Consider the following 25343-nt stretch of genomic DNA (forward strand, 5'->3'; position numbering starts at 1 on the left):
ATTTACCTATCAGTCTACCTCAGAAGTGTGTTTTCCTTTTCTTAAAATACTGTTAATGGTACAAATAGTTGATTCATCTCATTACAAACTCAGCAGGATCAAGGTCAACAGACTGACAAGTAGATGACAATCTCCTTTGTGCTTTGGCTGTTTAAAAATGTGTTTAATTGACTAGTACTGTGAGATATCACCTATTCTAGTGGGATTTGCTAGCATACTCACATGGGCATAGTTAGCACTTACGCTTTTGTTGTCCTCCGAATGAGACAAAGATCCCTCATCTTCGGTTTGCATTTTGCTTTGTATATATAATTTTTATTTCCCCTCTTCTGCTGATTTTTCACAGGTTACAATTTGGTTAGTGAAGTCATAGGAGCTTCTGATCTACTTCTGTTGTTAGGTGTGTAAAAGCCCTTTCTACTGCCCTTAACCTGCCTCCTTAAAGCCAGCTCTTAAGACACCGCTGTGCCAAGAGCAGTGGATGTCGATGTGAGCACAGCTATTCACTGCGTTTTGTTTTGCATTACAAATACCTTCCAAATAGATCCACCCTTGAGAGAACAAGTTGTTGGTGATTCTCTGGCATAGTTCTTAGTTGATACATTTTATTTCAGGCATATCCCAAGAAGCTTGCTTTGCAAACCTGCATCATTACTGTAGGGAAGAATAGATACATTTTTTTTTCATTATGGTAACACCAGTGAAATTTGTATTATCCTCAGAAATATGTAACTTTAAAAAAAAAGAGGTTTCAGAATATTTGTCTAGCTGAATCTGCCTGCTTCCTTTTGATAATAAGTGATTTCACTCAAACTGTATTTGGTATAAGTTTCAGATGAATTCTAAACTGAGTTTCTCTTTCAGTTTATAGTAAATCTTCTTGGGTTCATAACAAGATCACTGATTTACTAACAATAGGAGTTAAAACTTTTTTGTTTTACATCAGATAGGTGTAGATTGAATACATCTCAGTGTGTTTTGCTTATTGTAACGAGTTACTCTAATTATGTTGTAGGTACTCCAGGAGAAACAGCATTCAGAGCTACAGACCAGGGTTATGACGGTGACAAACAGTACAAAAAGGTAATTATTCTTTAGCAAAAATAGAAAAAAGAGGTCTTGACAGCAGGTAGTTTTCAAATTCTTCAATAGCTGGTATAAATATTTATTTGAATCAGCTTGATAAAGGGCAAGTATGAGTTCTTGCCGTTAATATATAAGCAGTATGGTGCTAAACACATCTTGGTGTAAGGAAAATTCAAGGCAGCCAATAAAACTGTTTAGGAACGACATTCTTCAGAAACTTGGCTTGTAAGAAGAAAGTCATTTAGGTTTTTGTGTGCACTTGGATATTTTTTGAGTGCATTCTCAGTAGCATTTGAATTGATACTGTACTGGCAAAGTTTGTTTAGGCTTCTAGTTATTTGCAAGCTTTCCTGCTTGCAGCTTTGTTTCCACTGTCCTGTTCACAGTTGTGATTCATTGTTTAAGGATCTTTGCCTCAGTGAAGAACTGCTTTAAGCAGTCTGTCCTTTCAGTTTATTTAGAAAGTCACATTTTATTATGATTTTCTTTAAAAAAACTGGTTACCTTATAACTTTGAAGTTTTAATATTTTTCCTTGAAGTCACAAAGGTGAAATTTAATCTTTTCCTTTAATGAAAAGTAGGTGTTATCTTTCAATGGTGACGTTCATTCTTTTAAAGGCTTTTCATTTTTCCTGTGTATGCTGCTTTTGTAAGGGGGGAAAAAAGAAAGAGTGAAAACAATAAATTTGGGGGAATTTGTAAAATTTTTTTTCCAACTGAGTATTTAGCATTTACTGAAGTTTCAATGTGGCTTTATGTAAAAGGCATTTCTGTATATGCAGGCATGTATACATTCTACATTAATTCTGCATGGCAATATATAGTGAAACCTGTACAAAGATCACTTGTTATATATATTTTTTCCCTTTGGAATGGTGACAGAATTATACATAAGAACTAAATTTAGATCTTTGCTTCCACCCTGTCATAAACTGTCCCTGTATATTTTGTTTCGTTGAGTGATTGCTTAGCACAGGTTTCTCTGTATAAAACTTTAAAAAACAAAGCCAAGCACCTCTTCTTTACTGTTGGTTTGTGAATAAATGGTCATCGTAATTCATTGTTTTCAGTAAGTACATTAACTGAGATTTTTTTTGTTAATGATTGCTAGTACTATCAGTAACACTTACTATACCTACAAGGGTCACTGCATTTTAATGTTAGCAACAAACTTTGGCTGCAGTGCAGAAAATATCAGATCATATGAAACCAGTAGGATTTATGCAATTTTGTGTGGGGTAATAATTCTCATTATCCCAGTTACATCCAACAGGTTACTCTCAGAAGCTGTTGCTTTGCTAATTAGTATGATAACTTTTGGTTGTAATATTTCAAAAAAGACATGTGAAAAACAGCTGAAGTAGCACAGTCATTCATTTTATTGGCAATCAATATCATTTTCTAGGCAATAGGTAAGATGGCCCTTTATTCATACAGTGCTTTCTGCTGTCAGTCGATCCTATTCTAAGAGTTGTGATTGTGTTGATGCACAAAATTCTATAGCATGGTATTATTTGTTGGCAGATGGGCTGTATCTGATTGTTACATTTGGCAAATACCTTGGGAATCCTCATGTGAAGAATGTTCTCTGGAATTGTTACTGGGCATCGTCCTCAGGGCTATGAAAACTTCCTGTAGAATGACTGAGCAATAAATTAGTTTGCAAGATGATTCTGTGAGAGAAAGAGCTAAAAAGATTGTCCTGAATAGGGGATTGGGCTGTTTGATTTCTTCCAAGGAATGGAATTTATTTTGTAATCTTTAATGTGATACAAAAGTGCAGCTCTTTGAAAAGAAGACAAAATTAAAATTATTGAAGTGTTCTGATAGGTAATCAAAATAAATGGAATCTAAAGCTGCTCTACATGGCTTAAGTAGGAAATGTTGCTTTCAGAGGAAGAGGTTAGTTATAAAAGCTCTCGTGTAGTGAAATGGATTGTTTTGTATTGTGGGAATGGTTCAAGCTCTTGTTGCTTACTTAGACAAACGCTGCAACATAATTTTCTAACTTTGAAAACAAACAAACAAACCCAACAACCCACCATCACCTTCTTAGAGAGTTTCAGCTGCCTACAAAGGCAAGCAAACTTCAAAGCTTACCCAAGCTTATAGGGAAAGCTTATAGGGACAACTTACAGTTGCTTATATCTGTCGTGAATTGAGCATGAAAGGTTTGTCTCAGGTATTGGTTTGGGGCCTAAAAGCTGGGTAAATAAATAATTCAGTCTGTGTTAATCCAAATCAGCCACAGTCATTTCTCTGCCTTTGGTACCACGGTGAAATCTCATGCCTTAAGAACCCAATTCACTGTGAAGGATTTGGCAGTGAGTAATCTGCTGTGGTCAGCCTCACTAAATGCAAGCAAGGACACAACAATTCTACATGAAAAAGTGACTTTGAAATAGGAATACCACTTGGCTTGGATATCAGTTCCACCCTTCATGTGGCAGTTCTTTCAAAATAATGCTGTACTGCCAGTTTGTCCCAGTTCTGTTATATAATTGGTTTAGTTTCACTTGTATCTTTCAGAAAAACTGTAACCTAACTTCTCAAATGCTGTTTTTTTGTAAATTTTCATTTTGTATGAATCATCAACAACTTCACACATCCTGAAGGATCAGCTTTCCACTGATTGTTTCTCTGGAATTTGACTGGCTGGTGTCTGAGCACAAAAGTAAAGGAAATTACAGTCTTTGTCATTTGCATTAGCTTCCATCCTATGTTAGTAGTCTGCACCTAGGAAACAAAAGATGTTTGGTGAATGGAGATTGAATAGTCTAAAGCAGTTCAGAAGCTCCATGCATTGGAAGAAATCAAAACCAAATGCTGATAGAGCCAAAAAAAAAAAAAAGAAAGCTGATTAAGTTGAATCAATAGCTCTTGAAAACTAATAAAGAATAGCTGTCTGCATGTCATGTACTGATAGTAATATTACTGCAGAGAAATTTGCAGACATCAGGCAGTGCTGTTTCCCTTGTCAGTACCTTTCTTTAACATACACTTTGTGCATAGGAAAACTGGTGCCCCCATGTTTGTAAATTGGTTTGTATGTATTTCCAAGGCTGTTTTCAGGTAATTTCTGGATAGCTGACAGGTTGTCTCTTGCAGTTAGACTTTTTAAATCTTTTCTTAACTTCTTTTGATTGTATTGGTTTATTACCTTGTAAATTATGCAACAAGGTCCGCATAGTTTTCCCTTCTGTATTTATTGCAGTTGTGTTCTCAATGTATGTAAAGGAGTTTCACATTATAAATACTGGATAAAATGGCATCATTCACTTAAATTCTCAGAAATTGGTCTCTTTACATTCCTCACCATTTGCACTCCTTTACCTACTTCAGCACTTAATTATTTTTACTGCCAGGGATTTATTGTCAATTTTTCTCCTGTTGTTTCACTGACACTGATAGGCAATACAGAAGGAGCCAAGGCACACCAAGTGCCAGGGTTTTGGCCTCTTCTGAAAACAGGACACACATTACGTTAGCCATGAGTTCCTTTTAAGTTAAGGTTTTATCATGCTTAACTGAATCACTGCATATTAACCCTTAATGTCAAACAGTGTGCTGTGGGTTTCTTCAAGCGTGTGCAGTGATACACTAACATCTGTCCTTATTGTATGCTCAGATTCTCATGATGACTGCACAGTTTGTGCCACCAAATTTGTGCACTTAGTGTTACTTTCAGTTGTTTCTTTCATAATTGATAGTGATTGTAAGCTAATTGTAAATTTAAATCCCGTTAATTGAAAAAGTTGAGAAAGGTTTTTCATATTTTACTACAGTTATGCAAACCAGATGTTCTAGAAAGCAATTTCACATCCAGTGGTGACTTCAAGCATTTTCTGTTACTGTGCTTGTTTAAATGCTAAAAGGCCTTTATGATATGTTTTGTTCAGTGTTTTTCTTGTATTTTCTTGATCTACAATGTAATTTGTAGAGGAATGGTGTCAGATCATAGTGAAAACTTCCTTGTTTGTAGGATGGTAAAATATTACTGTGTAGCTATGTGGGTATCTCTCCTTGATACTTAGTGAAAGTGAAATGGAATGGCTTGCTTCTGTTTGGCCCAATTTCCTGGCAGAGTTCTAACATGTTTGCTAATCTGATCATGGAGAGGTTTATTAAATCTCTCTGTAGTTCAATAAAATACAAATGTGAGAATTTTTTTCTGTTCTTGAAATGTTATACAAATCAGTATTTAACCCATGTTTACGTTTGGTCATTTGATTGTGTCTCTCCTTTTATCCATTTTCTCCTGTGTTATTTATCCCTATGTGTACATGCCTGTGTGTATCCTGTGCACCTGATGTATAAATTGATGGTAGATGTCTTGATTTCTTTTCACCAAAGTTTTATTCCAAGATCTGTTCCAGCTATTTTTATTTGAATATTTTATTATTATTATTTGTAACTGCATTATCTGAAATAATTTGTCCCAAAGATTGTGTAGCATCTTTGAACCAGTGTGGAAAGACAACTGAAAGGAATTTTTATTGTGGAGAGAGGAGAAATCTAAACTTCATGGAAATGCTGAACAAGTAAAGAAATAAACATTAGGTTGTGAGGATTTTGATCAGGAAGGATTACAGTAACATTATAAACTGGGATGTTATGGAAGTGAGGGCTTTTTCTTTATGCTCTAGAAACTATTTTGCTTCTCTTGAAGGCTAAGTAGCAGTCATCTTTCTGTACAGCCTCTGCATTTCTGAGAGCAAGAAAGAAATGGAAACTCTTGCGTTTCTGGCAGGAGTTGAACCAGTTTAACTTTTGTGCAGCACTTTCTGTAGGCTACCAAAACTCTGTTTGAATATTTGCAGTTAAGTTGTGACAAATTGTTGATACTTGTTTGGTATAAACAACTGAAATGAAATCCTGAGCCATTGGACAGCGCCTTAAGGTGATTTTGGTTCAATTTTATTTTTATGAGGTTTAGGTACTTATTTAATGTTGAATCCAGTTATAAAATCTAGCGAAATGTTTTATAACGTTGTTCTACCAGGACTTGCAAGATGCCTGGTTCTGCTGGCTGTATCCAGTTCCAGCTAGCTAGCAAGAGATCTTGCTAATGAAATTTCACTTTTGTCTGAACCGACCTGTTCTCAGACCTGTTTTTCACCTGTCTTTGTCATGCCCTTTGGTTTAACTTCGTTCTCCTTACACCCGCAATTTTTCCTTTCCTTTTTATGACAAACTCATGGCAGGGCCTGCTTGGTGAACTCATTCTGTTACAACAACAAATCCAGCAGCACGAAGAGGAGGCACGCAGAGCCGCTGGCCAATATAACCCGGGCTCGTACCAGCAGAAGCGAAAGGTGATGGCTTAAGGGACAAATATTCTGTATTCACACTAATTGAATACTTCAGCCTCCTGTGCTTGAACTAAAAGGAAATCTAACACTTGAATTACGGGTCAAAGTAATTATTCATATATTCAGTACAGGTGTATAATCCTGTTTCAGTTTAACCGAGTTGCTTTTATGTATGAAATGCAGAACAAATGTTTGTGTCACTTTGAAACTGCGTGCTGTGCCTCTGTGAAACCTGTTACTTGTTCATGTATTGAGAAGTGCATATAAGGAAAGAATGGGAATGAATGACAATGCTTGCTCTGCTGCTGCTTGCTTACTGTGGCTTTGTCTTACAGAAGTTCAGCTCTTTGCAGCTGCTCTCTGGCAACAGGGTATTCCCAATTTACAGTGTTACCAGTTTGAAAGTAGCAGCAGCTCTTTAGAAACAAATTCGCACAGCCAGTCAATACTCCTGTTCAAAACTGTGTTCATCCAAGCTATTCCTTTGGCTGTTGACCCTCTGAAAGCATGCTCTGTATTGATATGCTGTGGTTGTTGAACACCTCCTTATGGATTTACATACTTCATTTATGATCTCATCAGTTTAGACATCATTCCATAGCTTCAGCTGGCCATTATTTTTAGTCTTTTAATGGAGACAGTTACTTTGATCAATTTGTTCACTGAAACTATAGTAGCTTTAAAAGTATTTTGTTTTCTTGTAATTATACATATTTTTATAATTTAGATTTGCAACCCCTGATCACTCTAAACTGTCAATCTTACTTTAATAATTCAAGAAAGAGATGATGATATGATTTTTTTCAATACATTTCCTTTTTCAGATTTATGAAACTAATAGTCTCTTTGGATATAAAATAACATCTTCTTTATTTTCATCCTTGCATTGATTCCCTTTCAGATATGTATTTATTAAAGGAAGAGGAGAGGTCTTCTGGGCCTAAATATTCTGGTCGTTCACTTTTCAGTAAAAGTAATTCCTTCAGCCTCTGTCAGACTGTGTACACTTTGTTGAGGTAACTGAATATGCAGTAGTAGCTTGAAGTTTATATGAAGATGTAGAAGTTGCAGGAAAAGCAGTACAGTATTTGATATACGAAAAATGCATCGACCTGTAAAGGGAGTTGGAGGCAAAAATCTTTTTTTTTTTCTTTTGCTATAAGAAGGAAACTTAAAAATGTGATAAACCATTTTCCTTCACACCTTGATGTGAAGACATAACTTCCAATGATTCCAAATACTGATGCAAATTCTCCTTTGGAAGAAGAAATTGTTATTGTCACTGAAATTAGTTACTAAATGCCATTTTTGCAGGGCATAAATTAACATTTATTTTTTAATTTAATTGGCTTTGCTTGCCTGCCCACTAGAGAAAATGATTGTTTCTATTCTCCAAAGTTGATTTACTTGCATGTTTTCCACTTTAATTTAATTATTCAATGCTAAAGTATCCTCAACTGTGAGATAATTAATACTGTTATTCAACTTACAATCATGGTAGGGAATAAAAGCAAAAGTGTAATGGACTCTTGCTGATTTTTTTGTGTGTCAATCTTTTAATAAACATATAGCAGTGTAATTGATTTCTTTAGCTGCAATGCGCATGGCTGTTTCATATGTATATTATGTCCAAGTCTTGATTTTCATTTCTATTACTGGAAATCATTGTGGTTCTTCTGTAGGTGATAATTTTAGAATTTTATAGTCTGTTTATGGTTATACTCTATAGTTTATACACAAAACCAATTAACTGTATCGAATTTTCAAGGGGTGCTTACTTGTTTTATACAATATGGCATGAAGGTTGCTGGAAAGCAGCTGCTGTGCAAAACAAGTGCCTCATTAAAAGAATAAAATAGGAGCTTCTGCTCACCTTAATAAATAAGTTTCTGCATCTCGCATGCAAGAATCCCTGGTTAACATGATGGTACAGTTTTTTATTTAACTATAAATATTTACGGTAGCGTTGCGGAAAGGAAGAAGCATCTCAACGTCCAGACCTCACTGAACTGGATTAGACAAATATTGGGGTGTGTGCTTATTGCAGAGGTAATTTGAACAGTTACTTTTTCATCATTCTTCCAAAATTGAATAGAAATCTTAGATTAACTGTTAGTAATTAAGAATGTTACGGTAGTTTTAACTTTCTGTGGAAATTACAAAGCAGTTAGGAATATATCGAAGTGTATGTTGAAAGCACTGTATGTATTAATTGTAGCCAAATATTCAAAGCACACCTGGACAAAATGCTGAAGCACATGCATCGTTTTAGAGCTGCTCATTACTTTTCATGTTACCTAATTGTCCTTGATAGAATTCTCATCTAGTGCTAGATAATTCTTTGCTTCAGATCATGCAACATGTAGCTGACTGCAATGTTTTTGTTTGCTGCATCTAACATAAATGTGTTGCACATGGCAGTGCTCATGAGATTAGCAGTAAGTGTGCACGTCAAAAATGCAGCAAGGCTCCAGAAGCACTTATAGAAAGATCTTTCTTAGGGAATGGAAGATTCTAGTTGCTTTGAAATTCTACACTACATGGAACCACTTTGTTTACCTTTTCTTTCCTTTGTTTTCTTTTCCTGGCCCCCTTCACCACTGTTTGTCCTTCTGTTTTATTTTCCCCTTATGTCTCTGAGGTGTTTGAAGTGTAGGTATATGTAAATATACCTGTGCTGTTGGTGCAGGAATCGATTTCTCTGTGTGCTAAAGTTCTCTTTCCGATGCATTTGCTATCATTTAACTAATTAGCAGAGAAGAGGAAAAGTTAATTTGCTGTACTTCCCCTTTGTCGCTTGTGAATAAGGAAAAAAATTGGATGTAGATGGAAATGTCAGCATGAATTGCTTCCTATAAAGTGCATACATGATCCTGTATATTACAGGTTTAGTGCTCTAATTATATCAGCCTGTATGGATAACTGTGATTTGTTGTTTAATCTGTAACAACTAAAGTGAAATTATAGTAACTAAATTGATTTGTCTGCTAAAATGACAGATGTCCTCTGCGTGTTCGATAATTGCTCTTTCTGATGTGAAGCTAACTCGAGTTGTTAATGTTACAAGCTTTAAATCTTAAGCTTTTGCCTATATCATTCCTTAAATAACTGTATTGATCTTTTTTTTCCTAAATTTAATATTTCGTCTGTCAACCATTAGGTTTCATGTTTCTTGTAACAATTTCCATCAGAGGTTTGTTTTTGTGCTATTAAAACTTGATTCTTTTGAACAGCTGTTTGACATCTTGATGAATCTGTTTGAAAAGTATTTGATTAAAAATGTCTTTTATGACTTGAAATGACTACAAAATGTTTTATAATAAATCCTAATTTTTTTATTATACTGTAATTCAAATAATTCTAAAATAACCTTCCAAGACTATCCTGGCTAACTGCAATTTATGAAGTTGAGCACGATGGTTTAAGATAATAATTCTGAACAAAAAATATGAAATAAAAATCCTCATCAGGTTTCAGCAATAGTAAATCCTCATTTGGAGGTCATTTTTGTGGCAGAGAGATGTTTTAGTAACTGTATATGAAGTTCCTGCTAATTCAGGACATGAACATGGGAGATGATGAGAATTTGACTGCAAAAGTCTATTGAGGCCTATGGCTAGAGAACTCTTAGCACCATACTTAGTTTTGCTTTTCCCAGAGCCTACTACACTCCTACTACTTAGTCTTGAAAGGTTAGTTTGGCATTTGCATGCACTGGAGTTGATACCTTTCCCTGTGCTCCTCCTGTTGCAGATGGAACTTTTCATCAACGTTAAATTTTGAGTGCAGATTAAATCTTAGTTGCTTTAAAATGCACGTGAAGTCAATTTCCTTACGTGGAATGGAGCTTTTAGTTTGTGAATCTGTTACTTAACTGAACAACATGTTAGTAGCTGTGATTATTTCTCTTCATAGGTTTCTGACAAGGAGAAGATTGATCAACTTCAGGAAGAGCTTCTGCGCACTCAGGTAACTTTTCTGACTTACTGATGGTAGACATTCATCTTCATAATAACTTTGTAAACAAGTTTTCAGAGTAGGTATCACAACTGTGTGCATATCTCATCTTCAGCAGAATACTATAATCTGGGTCTGCAAAAGGACTCAGCTGGCACAGTTTTTTCTTGCATCAAGGATGTATTTTTAAGGAAGCATCTAGGCTGAATTTGCAAATTTGTATTTAGGCCCTGGGTGATCTCTGAGGAGCAGGACTTCCCTTTACCACTAATTTATCTCTAACTGCGTATCTGTAGGTCAAAGGTAGTTAAATATTGAATTTTGTCCTATGGTTTGATATTGTGTTCTTACTAAAACCTTTGAAGAATAGGGGCTGTGTTGCTTTAAAAAAATAAATAAATTCTAAACGTTTTCTCTTGCGTTCTATTTTAATGAAACCTGATGACTACAAAGGTTTCTGTATATTTTTTAGAGACTTGCTTGAGCGAATATGTATTTTTCATAGGTAAAATGTTGTTAAGCTGTACTATTTCCATAATTACAGCAATATATGTGTAACTGTTTTGTAGCTAAAATACCAACGAATGCTTGAGCGATTAGAGAAAGAGAACAAAGAATTAAGAAAACTGGTACTGCAACGAGATGACAAAGGAATTCATCAGAGAAAGTTAAAGGTACACATTTGTTAACCATCAGTTTAGAATTATAATTGTATTAAGTTTTGTTTATTAATGCATATATCAACATTCAGCATTTATTACAACATTTCTATGCTAATTTTTTTTTTTACATGTTAAAGCTTTTGTATGTCAACATCTTTAAAGAGGTACTTCCAGAAATTCAGTTGAACAGCATACGCAGATTATCAGTTCTAGCTAAATATATCTAAGTGGGAAATATGGATTGTGGTTTGGTTTTGGTTTTTGGTTTTTGTTCTTTTTTAATACAGTTTTGCTATATTTGTTAATAGATATGCTTCCAACTCCTCCTGCCCATTTTTCTGCTGCTTCTTCTATCACTTGCTGGTCCACATGGATCTTCTTTCTCTAGCAGCTGTAAGACACAGAGCTCCTACTTTTATAGAATGAAGTTGATAGTTCATAACCTTTCTTAATATTTACTGTTCAACAGGCTGAAAACTTGTCTGGATTTTTAGTGGAAGAAATCCAGTTCAGCTTTGCAACTTGGAAGCTGTGAAACCTGATTGCTCTCATGCTGTATATGAGAGCCCATATTTTGCTCTTTCAGGAAGAAGCACCTGCAGCTATAGTTATAGTGTGTTCATCCATGGATGCAAAAGGTGGCTACTTGATAATGTGCTGCAGTATGGATAGTTTATGGATCAAATAGTAAGGATAGAGGAAACATGCTTTTATAGATGAATTTACAGTATATACAGCTGAAACCCAATCAGTTCTGTCAATAGGCTGAGGGTTCTCTTTTTACTTTTGTAGAAATCTTTGATTGATATGTATTCTGAAGTACTGGATATCCTGTCTGATTATGATGCCAGCTATAACACTCAAGATCACCTACCTCGAGTAAGTCTTTGTTTTACTGAAAGTCCTATTTTCTAATTGGATAGAACAGGTAAGTGTAACCCAGAGTTAGCTAGGCCAGAGTTTTTGCTTTGAAGTATATTCTCCATTTAAAATGTTGAATTTTTGAGAGTAATCAATACAGGTATGTCAGGTCTGCTTTGACTTATATGTAAAGCCCTACCTAGATGTGGATATTGTTGCATTGCTCAACCTTTTATTTTGAAAGGTCTTAGCTGGTGTTCCCTGCTCTTTCAGCATTGTAAAACACGTGCTGTTTTCAGGCTGTGTACCAGCAGAGTTGAGAAGGTAAAGGTATCCCTGGTGATTTCCCACTGTAGTGCTGCTGCTGTCTTATACAGCCTCCTGTGGCATTGGCAGCTTCTATAATGAGCTGGTGAGACAGAAGTGACAGCAGCTCGTTACAACTTAGGCTTCTGTGTGCAGAAGCAGATCTTACCAATGAGTAATTTTTAACCTTTCACCTAGCTGAAACAATTATGCACAAGCTGTAAAGCACTGGCTGTTATGAGATCAGCAAGCCCTTCTACCTGTCATTAGATGGCCTGGCAGATGAAGAACTTTGTGGACTGAGCTGTTCAAAGGGAAAAAAAAATAATCAAAGTTCTTACATGAATAAAAGGTAGCATTTCTCCAATAATTCCTTATTTAGATGAATGCATTTATTGTCAAACATCATACAACTAGTATTGGTATGAATTAACATACTTTTAGTCTGTTTTCTGAGCTTCCAAAATATTGTGCTGTTTAAATTCTCTCTTAAGGTGGTAGTCGTTGGAGATCAAAGTGCAGGAAAAACAAGCGTGTTAGAGATGATTGCTCAAGCCCGAATATTCCCCAGAGGGTCTGGAGAGATGATGACACGTTCCCCTGTCAAGGTAAGAAGCTTAATCTCTGAATCGACATGTGCCATATTTTACTGCCTCTGTAAGTGCTCCTGTGTTTGCAGCCCCCACGATAATTTTCTGCTATGCAAGCTTTCAAAAGCTGTATGTCTGCAGTCAGAAGTATGCATATGTACTTCTAATGTTACTCTGTGTTGCATTTAACATTCTTTCTCAAGTAAAGCTTTTACCATTTAGGTAACTCTTAGTGAAGGTCCTCACCACGTGGCTTTATTCAAAGACAGCTCTCGGGAGTTTGATCTGACCAAAGAAGAGGATGTAAGTATAAAGAGGTAGCTGGAAGTTAACAATATTTTGATTAATTTTCTGAAAAACTGTGTATCTTTATGGGCTGTTTGCTCCTGTTTAACTAGAATAAGATATGTTGAGTGGAGCAAAGCATTATATTAGATATTAAAGTGGCACTTAGTATGATTTTTTACTAGCACTTAGATGGGAAGGGTGTTGGGGGGGGGGTGTGCAAGACTGCAGGCAATCTGCTGTAGTGCCACATTTTACCAAACTAATTATTCACCATGCATGATGCTTTCCTGGTGCCTTTGAGACATAACTGCTCTGTGTTTATAAACATACTGCTTTATGTTTATAAGCAGATCTTGAACAATCCCTAAGTAAACTTTTTTTTTACTAATGTTTGTGATTTTTCTCCTATCGCAATTGGGAAAATTTGGTATTGAAATACATTTGATGTTCTAATTTTTCTTGAAACAGCTTGCAGCTCTGAGGAACGAGATAGAAATCAGAATGCGAAATAGTGTGAAGGAGGGGTGCACTGTTAGCACTGAGGTAAGGTTGGTCACATATTTAGTGGCAAATATGTGTACGTGTATATCTTCTGTAAGTGTTTAATTAAGATACTGTGGTGAATCTAATTTGTCTCTTTGTTCCATACAAACTGTATTTGAATTGTTAAAATCAGTTTTCTGTCACAAATGCGAGCAAATAAAATCTGATTTCCTATTTAAAACTGAAGGCTGTTGCTAGACATGTATGTCAGTATGTATAATTTTTATGTATATGCATGTATGTTAGCTATTGACAAAGTAGGTATGTGTTTGTATAAACATGTCATTTCAATTTTATTGCACAGACTATCTCCTTAAGTGTGAAAGGTCCTGGTTTACAGAGAATGGTATTGGTTGATTTACCTGGAGTCATTAGTGTAAGTATGCATTAAAAAAAAAAAAAAAAAAAAAAACACTTTAAGTTCTGTAAATTAAGTACTGCTATTGCTGATCAACTGTTCTTTTTCTTTCTCACATCTTTCTGTTGTCTTTTAATGTATATCTCTATGTATGTATTAAAGACTGTGACATCAGGGATGGCTCCAGATACAAAGGAAACAATCTTTAGCATCAGCAAGGCCTACATGCAGAATCCAAATGCCATCATCCTTTGTATTCAAGGTAATAACAGTATAAATAAATATCAAAGTGGCAGAATGTTTTAATTCTTATTCCTATATTCCTTTTGGAATGTTCTCAATTGAATCTTCTTTTCTCCATGGGTGGCAGTTCATATGGCATACGAAACTTCATGCTGTGAAATGTTTGTAAGTTGTACAGTTGTAAGACACGGTAGTGTCAGTAACAAAAAGCAATTTTGAAAAGGTTTTTATCATTAAATAGAAAATGATGGTAGTAATCAAATGCAAGATTCCTCCAAAAGCGATTCTGGATACAACTTATATGAGTACACTGAACAGAAATCTTTATGATGCTAGGAAGCAAGCGTTCACTGTACATACCCAAAAGTTACACATATTTAGTTTTTACTGTTTCTTAAGTTGTAATGTGAAACGTATTTAATGCTTATTGTATATTTGCTCTTGTGAGTCAGATTACATGGATTCTAAAATATAACTATTTTAGATGGATCTGTGGATGCAGAACGCAGTATTGTCACAGACTTAGTCAGCCAAATGGATCCCCAGGGAAAAAGGACAATTTTTGTGCTGACTAAAGTTGATCTTGCTGAGAAAAATGTGGCTAGTCCAAGCAGGGTGAGTTGAAACAATTTTTTTCATATTATGATGGCTGAAGTCATGCACAAAATAGTTGTAGTTCTGTCAAAACACTGGACTTTGCCTACCTGTCCTAGATATTTTTGAGTGCTTATTTCTATATGCAGTGATATATATATATATGTATATATACATATATATATGTATATATGTATATGTATATATACAGCTTGGCTGTAGCATGCTTTCTGGCAGCTTACCTCTGGGAAATGGAACCTGTTCCAAAGGCTTCAGGGTATTTTGGAGTAGGCTTTTTTACTTTATTTTGTGTTTTGTGATATGCTTTGTTTGTTGCGTGGATGGCCTTTTTATATTAAATTTATTTCTTTAAGTATCGATAGAACTTACAGCCGTCTAATGAAATCCTTTATATATAGTAATTTATGCATACATATAAATAAGGTTGGCTCTAAAAGTGCACTGAGGCAAAGAATGCCTGTGCAAAATTACCTTTTTTTTTTTAATCCTTTATCTTCATAGATCCAGCAAATAATTGAAGGCAAACTCTTCCCAATGAAAGCTTTGGGTTATTTTGCAGTTGTTACTGGAAAAGGTAAGTAGAGTTCTGGCTCTACATATTTTTTTCTTAGCAGGGAGAACTGTCTAAATAGAACTGTTGCAGCACTTTTTTCTTTCTCCAGGGAACAGCAGTGAAAGCATTGAATCTATTAAAGAGTACGAAGAGGAATTTTTTCAAAATTCCAAGCTGTTGAAGTATGTTGGGATTTTATTCCTTTTACTAAACTGGGCCCATGTTATAAATGCTCGAGTTTGATTTTCTTGTTGAACAGATTATTAGGGACCGCAGTGCAGGAGTGCTATTTGAGATGCATCCTGCTGAAACTAAGTAGCTTGCTGAGATGACCATGCTTGCCTGGTTTATTAACACTCACACAGACAGAGAGGTATCTTCAGGAAGCAATTGATTCTCCTGTAGTTCTGAGCCTCTCTCCAGAGGTTCTAGATGAACTAGTTCCCAGACTATGTCTGGAGATTTGATACAGCTGGGAGGAATGAATCCAGCCCTGATGTGAGTGCTTGTAAATAGCAGTCTTCTTGTTGTGACAGCAGTGTTGTATTCGAAGCAATAGTTGTATATGGTTTTCAGGAAGTTCATTGAGGAGGAGGAGATTTGATTTGACAAGCTTGGGCTTCCACTCATGAAAGGGAGGTTTGTGGTCAGTGGGACTGCAGTCCCTAACGCTGCATCTTCTAGAATGAAAGGATTTGTTACATCTTTTGCACCATGAATTGATGATTGTGTATTGAATATGTGTTGGAGGAAGAGAATGGAATTTAGGTTAGGTGCATTTGGATGTGTTATCCTTTGCTACAAAAAACAAAGCTTTTTCCTTGTGAAGAGAAAACGAAATCCCGGAAACAGAGTATGCATGGAAAAAAATTCCTATTGCTGTCTTTCTTTACAGAACCTGCATGCTGAAGGCACACCAAGTAACAACAAAGAACTTAAGTCTAGCTGTGTCAGATTGCTTTTGGAAAATGGTGAGAGAGTCTGTGGAGCAGCAAGCAGATGCTTTTAAAGGTAAATGTCTTCAAAAGAAAAACTGAAATAGCAATTTGCTGTTACAGAATTCTTCTACAATCATGCTTTGCTGGTATGCTTGGACAGTTGTTTCATACTTTAAATGACTGCTTCTCACAAGGTGGTAATTGCCTCAATTAATCTTTCCAAAAGTATATAAAAATAATTCACAAAATAAAGGATTCACTTATTATAAATGCCAGAAAAGTCAATAGATAGGACAGTCAGCAAAAACTGTCATCCATTTACTGATCCATTTTGAATTTTTTGAGGCTCTGTCCTAAGCAAGATTGATGTTAATTGTCGTAACTCCTAAACCTTTAAAATAGTCATGCAGTGCATATAGGCTGTTTAATAATGAAGTCCTGTTTTCTGATTTTTCTCTTTGCAGCCACACGTTTCAATCTTGAGACAGAATGGAAGAACAATTACCCCCGGTTGCGAGAGCTTGACAGGGTAAATGACATTACTGCTTTAACTTGTGTGCTACTTGTATGCTGCAAAGACTGTGTGAATTAAAATTCATTCCATTTAATCTTGTTTGTAAAGGTTTCTTAAAGTTAGCATAAATTACCAACACTTTACTGTGCGAGGACAGTATAAATTATCCTAGGGGAAGGAAATACAGAGTTCTCACATTGTGTGAAGTAATGTGCCTCAAAACTGTGGTAATTTAATGCTTAACAAGTCCTTCACTCTTGTAGCATATAGTTAATTGACCTAACTTGCCCACAGGGATACATCTGTTTCTTTGTGATCGTGATAAATTGAAATGGCACAGATTTACATTCCCTGTTCTTTCAGTCAGAGTAACAAAACAGTTATGATCCCATTCTCTAATTCTTAGAGACTGAATGTTCAAATGCCATGCCTGGCCAGAGGCATGATGCATGGTAAACCAGGGTAGCTTATGACAAGCACTTACATTGTTCAGAACATAACCAGAAAGTACCATTTTAGGCTCAAATGCTCAAAGAAAACATTTTTGTTTCTCTTTGATTCAAAATAGGACCAAACTGTAAAAATAAAAACAAAATCATATTATTTCTTATTTTTTCCTTTTTCTCAGAATGAACTGTTTGAAAAAGCAAAGAATGAGATTCTTGATGAAGTCATAAGTCTGACTCAGGTCACACCGAAGCACTGGTATGGTAACTTTTCAGTTTCTAGTTGTCTTGCAGAAATTTAGCTTTAAAATACAAAGTATTTTTATTAATAAAATTATCCAACATCAATAAGGAGATTCTTTTCTTAGGGCAATGTATTACTTTTTCTCTTGTCCATGTGGAAGTGTTTAGGTTAGCACATGTTTGTGGAATCCACTTACAAGAATTGTGTGTCAGTTCATGTTTGAACAATAAATGTTTCACAAAAATGAAAGGGAGTGATTGTAATAAAGATGTGTTAGGATGTTCATTTGAATCAGTAATCCTTCATAACTTCCAGTTTTCTGCCACAGTGCCGGTCAAAATAATATGTAACACCTTGAGGTGGGAGGAAATAAATTTTGTATTTCTAAACCTCTGTCAATCAGAGATTTGGAAGCTGAAAGATTTAATTCTTGGTTTTTAGAATAGCTAACCTGGATGTTTGAGAATTTCATCCTACATGTAGTATCTCTTTACCTAAATGAAGCACCTTTATATGCTACCCTTGTCTGCAAGGCAGACGTGGCTGGGAAAGAGAGTATTTGGCAGATGTGTTTTAACAGTGTAGTGTTATTGTCTAGTAAAGTCAGTGGAGATGCAGGCTGAGAGGAAAGCAGCCCGTGTTTGGATTACTCTGACAGCCTGTACTGCAACTGACAATCACAAAATTTCCTTTAATGCCTTTGCTTTCATTTACAAGAAATGAGCTGCTTCTTGGTCGTTGATTAAGAAATGAGGTAATATGTCTTGCTCTTAATGACATTATAATAAGTCTAGGCATGCTGATGTGAGCAGAGAAGGTGATTTAAGAGCTGTAGAAGTCTGAAATTGTGTTGCAGTCCAAACATAATGTGGTTTTGCCATTTTGGTATTTGCTGCTATTGGCTGTGTAGTAATGCTGAAGTACCCTCTTTACATTTGTTGTGGATTAGGTGGGTGCATAACATGGATGTTTCTATGTGCTTCTTTTGAGAGTTAGCATATAGTGGTGATTCTAGTTTTATAGCACCTCATAAGCTATAAAGTAGAGTTAGATGCCTGTGTCACAAAAATTACTCTTATTGGCAGTTACAGGCAGCCTAAAGCCAGCGGTGCTTTTGATGAATACAGATGATTCTGTTCTACTAGAATTTCAGTTCCTTCCAATTGTTTGATTGGATGTAGCAAAGAGAAGTAGTATATGTGAAATGTTCCTCAGTCTTTCTCCAAAGATGCCCTGGAGTGAGGATGTTATCAGAATGGGGTTTGTGTCCTGAACTTTAACCTGGTTATAGGAAAAGGACTTAAGTGACTCTGCTAGTCCTGTGTCACCACAGAAGGTGGTTTTAGTCTTGGGCTCTTCATTTCCACTGTTCCACCAAATCTGTCATTCTTACAACCCAATGGTAAGCTGATTTAGCATGCTGATCTAGTGTAAAATTAACTGGCAAAGAAACTACAACTTGTTCTGGAGACCATGGGGAGCAGAGAGGAGATGACTGCCTCTGTGGGTACTGGATATTATAGCCAGTAACACTGGTTTGCCAGAGTTGGTTCACTGCAGCTGCAAAGTTTCCTGAGTAAATTTACTGTCATTTTAAGACATTGCAGTGAGATTGTTTCCATTGTTATTTCTTGAAACACATCATACATAGGAAAGTGGTGCTTAGTTTTATAGTAACTTGAGGCATGTTTGTAAATGAATGTCAGTGCACATCTTAGTAATAGGTTGGACTTTGCAACTTGCTTCATTGTTTATCAAATCTGGGAGCAATCAATGAAAACCTCAGATGGAAAACCACAGCTTGTTCCAACAAAGAAATTGGAATGCAACAGAAACAAAACCTACATGCTTTGTTATGGAGGCATGGACTTATTAGTTAAATTGTTTCAACGCTTTACAGTCTGCTCCATTGCTGTTTCCCCCGCTTGCCATGCATATGCACACACAGTTCTGCATGCTTCTCCTGTTACTGTTTAAAAGGTGCAAGGAGACCTTATTGTGCAGAAGGAGCCAAAAACCTTGTGGAGGTGAACTTCCAAAGCTGTCTCTTCTGGGAGAAAAATGCGTAGCTTTGTCCTTAGTGCTAAGCAGATGTTGGCTGAAGATATTCAGTGATGTTAAGGAGTACTTTCTGTGTTCTGTGATCTTCTGTCAGGATTTCTGGCAAATTGAATGTGTGCTCGTTAGACGGTTTTGTATTGGAAGCCATCATAAGTGTTAAAACTTTGCATTTTAGGGAGGAGATTCTTCAGAAGACGTTATGGGAGAGGGTATCTACTCATGTGATTGAGAATATCTACCTTCCAGCAGCACAGACAATGAACTCAGGGACATTTAACACCACTGTGGACATCAAACTGAAGCAGTGGACTGACAAGCAACTGCCAAATAAAGCAGTAGAGGTTTGAATTTAGTCAAATTATTTCAGCTCTGTAAATAAAGATTTGCTTCATTTCCTTATTTACCGTATCTTGTATTTAAAAAAAGGTGCAGAGTCATAACATGAAAACATAGATCCAGAGAGGTAAAGGCATTGTTTGAAAGGCTACCTACAGTTGTTCTATCCAGCTTGCATGTCACAGAAGGCTACTGTGATCTTGATATCAAGAAGCATATACAGCAGGATTGACATGTCTTATTCTTCTGGTGAATTTCCCTGCTAAAGACACCCTTCCACCCACCCCAAATAAAAACACCACCAACAACAGAAAATCAACAAATAAGCCACCACCAGTCCTTATTCTGAAAACTTGCATCCTTTGCACTGCTTGTTTATATTGAATAGATTCATGCAATTTTAACAGAATTTCACCTGCTACATAATGAAGTAAATGTCAGCATTGACCTTTTTAGTAATGGATAAGTTAGCAAGTGAAAAGTCAGTACTATATGCTTGTGCATTATGTTCAGACTGTACACAGATTGGTGTAGGAACTGTAGCAAATGTTGCTCTACTGATTGATGCATGGTTCTATGGTCACTATAAGGGTAGTTATTGTCTGCTAACTTTCTAGGTGGCATGGGAGACTTTGCAAGAAGAATTTTCCCGTTTCATGACAGAACAAAAAGGAAAAGAGCATGATGATATCTTTGATAAACTGAAACAAGCTGTCAAGGAAGAAACCATTAAACGCCATAAATGGAATGAGAGAGCAGAGGATAGTCTGGTATAACGTAGTGGGTTTTTTCATATTGTTGACTAAGTGCTGTTGAAATCATTTGATAAGTTGCATGCTCAGTATTTTTTAGTTCTTTTAATATGATCATAAAATGATAGGGGAATGTAATCGTCTCCTTTTCTATGAAAGTCGGTGTTTCTCAGTTCACCTTATGATTATCTTTTGTTAACTGTTGCCCGAAATAACATATAATAAAATTGTCTTTATTTTGTTCAGGAAAAAAGCCCTCTGTAATTCCCTGGCCTCCTAAGGGCAGCCTTGTGGGAATTCACTATTGGCTTATTGGCCCTAGCCACATAAAGCAACATCATTTCACTGCTGTTGTTAAAGGTGCTATAATCTGAAGGGGTTTCATATTGTTTGCTGAATGTTTTTGATGTTGTTTTTTTTTGTTGTTTTTTTTTTTTTTTTTGCATTACCTAGGCTATACAAAGGAGTCAAAAGCACAAGAAAATATTTTTTTCAGTGCTGTGACAACTGAATAAATTCCACCTGCCCAATAAAGGCTGTCATTATAGATATTAGAAGGCAAAGAGAATGACAGAAATTGTGGTGGGGTTTTTTGGTTGGTTTTTGTTGGTTTTTTATAATATCCTGAATAAATTATGTATTTTATGCTAAAAAGATGTTCTGCATTGCAGCGAGTGATCCAGCACAATGCCTTGGAAGATCGGTCAATATCTGATAAACAGCAGTGGGATGCAGCTATTCATTTTATGGAGGAGACTCTCCAAAGTCGTCTCAAGGACAGTGAGTTGTGTGATGTCTTCCAGTCACGTTTTTAGTCTGAGCCAGATTCCTCATCACTGCAGTGCAAGCTTTTGTACGAGCATAACTTGAGGTAGTAGGGATGGTTTGAGGTGGCACTGATGCAATACAAATGTCAGAATACAGCCTGAGTAAGCTACTGCTCTTCCTCTTACAGTAAGGTGGTTGGAAGATAAATGATAGAAATACAGAGAATGAAAGAAGAGGTGCAGAGAAATTTGTGAAGGGGTTGCATACATTCAGCAAAATAGTTGGTCCTGTTAGGTTATCAAACAAAATTTAATTTTGATGCAAGTTGCAGGAAGTAAGATTTGAAGCTCCTGACTCGAAACTTAGAGTGCTGTCATGCTTCTTACATGCTGCTTTGAAGTACCAGTTCTTGGCAGCCATTTCTTAATTTTTGCCAAAAGGTATCTGACCTGTAGCATGAAATATTCATTCTTGATCTTGTATCTAACTTTAGAAATATGCTTTTGGCTGGTTCCATGTATTTCATATGATACTTCATATTTCCTTTTTTAGCTGAATCTGTTATTGAAGATATGGTGGGTCCAGATTGGAGAAAGAGGTGGCTATACTGGATAGGCCGCACCAAAGAACAGGTAAAAGGAGGAGGCAGGGGCAAGAGTTAATAATAATAACAAAAAATAAAATGGTAGTTCCCAACATTTAGAAAACTTACATTACTTAGGTGAGTTTTCAAAAATACAAACCCTTTTCACACAATTTTCAGGATTTAAAATTAAATCTTGTTTGCAACTGCTTTCTTTCTTTATTAAATTTTATTTATACCACAAATAATTCTATATATTTGTTTCATATTACAGATAGATTCTGAGTTTTAAACCGCTTTTCAGTTGAGTTACATCCTTACCAATATGCTGTTGAGCTGCATATTATTCTCTCAGTAGAGAGAAACTGATGAAAGTAAGATGCAAGTTATTTTCCTGTGTATTTTTTTTTTTCAAGCACAGAGCAAAACTCACTACTAAGCAGAAGTCTCGTGCAGTTTCCTAGCAGAGCTCCATCTGTATTTCATTAGTATGTGATAGCATTATCACTGCTGTTCTCACAGTTGTATCTTCGGATTGACTACTTTCATCACTTCTCACTTGCTCAGAGCCTCTGGAGTTTGCTGCTTTTGAGTTTAAATTGCACTTTCAGCGCTCAGTGATGAAGGGTTTTTATGTTACTTTTTCTAGATATTTCTGAAACCGAATCATACTTAAAAGAAGTAAGTAGAATTTGAAAGAATACAGTAGAAAGTAATTGATTCTTAGGAGGGAGTTTTATGGTCAGCTGTGCAGCCAGGTATGGAAGAAAGGTAGTCATGGCAACCTACTTAGGTTGAAGCTAATGAAAGACAACTTAAAGATATGAGCCATGGACTTAGGACCATGTGAACTTCTTGCTAGCTAATAGGCAAAGCTGACAATTCTTCTAGGTGTCAGAAAGTCTGTGGTTTGGTTTATGTGGGCTTTTTGCTTATTTTTGTTGCTTTCTGTGCTTGTTTTTTTTCTCATTCAGTTAGTATCAAAAAAAAAATGACACTAAATTTCAGGTAATTTTTTTGCTTGAATGTCTACTTCAGCTTAAAGCTAAGTAGGGACTTGCAGAGCAGCTCAGTCTAACAATTTAATGTATGAATGTGGACCATACCTGTTGGCCTCTTTCCTCTTCATGAACAGCAACAGCTATGATTTTTTTTCTACCTTTCTATTCCTCTTCTACGTTTCTGTGCATAATAATAAAATAGATGGTTAATTAGCCATATATAAATACTCTATTTGACATGTCTGTGCACAAATATGCTTTTGGATCACATAAAAATAGTAAAGTGTCGAAGGTATTTGACACTCTTCTGACTTAGTAGGACACAGTCTGTTTGTCAAGAAGGTGATGATGATGGTCTTTGTGTGCATAAATAACCGGTTCCAATTAATCATTCTGCTCCTAGAATATTCGTAATGAAACAAAAAATGAACTTGAGAAGTTAATCAAATGCAATGAAGAACATGCAGCATATCTGGCAAACGATGAAGTGACAACTGTCAGAAAGAACCTTGAAGCAAGAGGAATAACAGTGGACCCGTGTCTGGTAAGATGCCACATTATAATAAAACATATGGGAGCTCCCTATGAGCACTTGAATGATCCTTTTAAGTGCTATACAAAAGATTGTATGTAAATACTGAGTTCATAATCCAGATGTTTCCAAACGGATTGCTAAATGGCTGTTTGCACGCAATTCACGCACTTCTGTTGGCTGTCAGACAAGTGCAGTACAGCACTTTGGAATCTGTCAGAATCTGCTGAGCACATTTTCTGGCCTGCAGTACAGACCTGAATTATGCCACAGCTTGTTTAAAAATCATTGTTCATGTGTTACAGACGAAAATCAAAGCCCTTACAAACAAGATATGATAAAAATATCCACATTCCTACGTTTTCATTTCCTTTGTGTGTACAGTTTGACATTCATAGCCACATCCAAGAGAGATGAATTTTGTGAAAAATACTTGTGGAAAAAACAGTTTTCTAGAGTGCCCTGAAGGAATATGATGTAGGTTTAAAACGTTCTGGAAAGTGATTAATCTTAATGCAGTGCAGGGCTCTTAACCAAATTAGACCTTTCATCTAATTAAACATAATGTTTTAAATAAAAGAAAATTCAGATAATAGTAATAGATGTGGATTTTTTTTAAACAGTGATTTATTTTCTGCAGTAAATTCAGCCACCTTTTCAATATTCATGCATGCACTTATTAAAGGTAGAAGAGCTATTTAAATACTGGCTGCCTCTTTTCTGTAGCATTTATCATACCTACTTTGTAAAGGTCAGCATAGAAATCCACATCTGCTGTATGAGCAGACTGCAAGCTGAATCTTCTTTCTAGCTAAGCAGTTGATACTTTCTTCAGGAGTCATACTTGTATGTGGGTTTTTTTGTTACTAATTGTTGTTTACATAGGACCCATTAAATATTTCTCTGTGCTTTAATCTGGATTAGCTGGTAAAATAAGGTGTGTGACTCAAAAATGTATCCTTGATGTTAAGGCAAAGGTTACATCATGCCACCGGCAGCTCAGTTTGTCTGATTCTGTAACACAGAATTTAAAACTGTATTTTTAAGTTCTCTCTTTTTTTTTTTTTCCTCTAGATAAAAGACACATGGCATCAAATTTATAGAAGGTATTTCCTGAAGACTGCTTTGAACCACTGCAACCTTTGTAGAAGAGGTTTCTATTACTATCAACGACATTTTGTAGACTCGGAGGTAAATTAAAGAGCAGACATATATTAATGTTTTGCCTTAGTATTTTAACTCTAATTGGAAAAAGACCCAAAAATACATTAAACTGGTCTAACCTTTGTTTTGTGTTCTGTATCTTAACATCTTGGATGTTTTTAGATCCTGTGGTTTTAATTCCATCTAAATGGTAATTATGCAAAACGACCACTAGGAGTCAGCTACAAACTAAGAATCCACCATTTGTCAACGTGCACTGAAATTACAGTTAAAAGCAGTACTGTACAGGATTTATCAATGCCTTTTTGGTGTCCATTTCTCTCACTTTTACACTGATATTTGTTTTTCTCACTGATACTAAACATTCAGGTAAAAAGTTAACTAAAGGTGTTTCAATGGATTAAGTACAGTAAATAGGTGCTTAGAGTTGATGCTTGGAGCTGCATGTGATCAACGAGGAAAAAGAATCCAACAACAAACAACTATGGGGCTCACAGTGACGTAGCTGTAAAGTGTTATCTTTCCTGGTAAAGGACTTGCTGGTTTTGCACAACAAATTACTGCATGCACAAAGTCCTACAAAGACAAGAATATACATTTTTCTTAGCACTGTATTTTAAGTTAAAGAG

The 25343-nt window shown here is 35.8% G+C and overlaps 1 protein-coding gene across 9 annotated transcripts in view; it reads left to right on the plus strand.

Moving 5' to 3' along the window:
• Nucleotides 1-25343, plus strand: part of OPA1 (OPA1 mitochondrial dynamin like GTPase) — a 50035-nt gene that overhangs the window by 5438 nt on the left and 19254 nt on the right. For 5 of the 9 annotated variants that reach the window (XM_048954526.1, XM_048954527.1, XM_048954524.1 and 2 more), the window contains 23 exons: nt 347-400; nt 1016-1083; nt 6292-6402; nt 10315-10368; nt 10926-11030; nt 11811-11897; nt 12680-12793; nt 12998-13078; nt 13532-13606; nt 13911-13982; nt 14127-14226; nt 14692-14822; nt 15324-15396; nt 15485-15557; nt 16271-16386; nt 16778-16842; nt 17456-17532; nt 19754-19919; nt 20532-20684; nt 21338-21446; nt 21987-22066; nt 23422-23562; nt 24625-24741. In XM_048954526.1, coding sequence (XP_048810483.1) covers nt 347-400; nt 1016-1083; nt 6292-6402; nt 10315-10368; nt 10926-11030; nt 11811-11897; nt 12680-12793; nt 12998-13078; nt 13532-13606; nt 13911-13982; nt 14127-14226; nt 14692-14822; nt 15324-15396; nt 15485-15557; nt 16271-16386; nt 16778-16842; nt 17456-17532; nt 19754-19919; nt 20532-20684; nt 21338-21446; nt 21987-22066; nt 23422-23562; nt 24625-24741 — 2222 coding nt within the window. Of the gene's footprint in view, nt 1-346; nt 401-1015; nt 1084-6291; nt 6403-6434; nt 7416-8363; nt 8449-10314; nt 10369-10925; nt 11031-11810; nt 11898-12679; nt 12794-12997; nt 13079-13531; nt 13607-13910; nt 13983-14126; nt 14227-14691; nt 14823-15323; nt 15397-15484; nt 15558-16270; nt 16387-16777; nt 16843-17455; nt 17533-19753; nt 19920-20531; nt 20685-21337; nt 21447-21986; nt 22067-23421; nt 23563-24624; nt 24742-25343 lie in introns of those variants that run through there. The other 4 variants (XM_048954529.1, XM_048954528.1, XM_048954532.1 and 1 more) reach the window with 4 other exon arrangements.

The sequence above is a fragment of the Lagopus muta genome, chromosome 9 (assembly GCF_023343835.1).
Source record: "Lagopus muta isolate bLagMut1 chromosome 9, bLagMut1 primary, whole genome shotgun sequence".
Taxonomy (NCBI): domain Eukaryota; kingdom Metazoa; phylum Chordata; class Aves; order Galliformes; family Phasianidae; genus Lagopus; species Lagopus muta.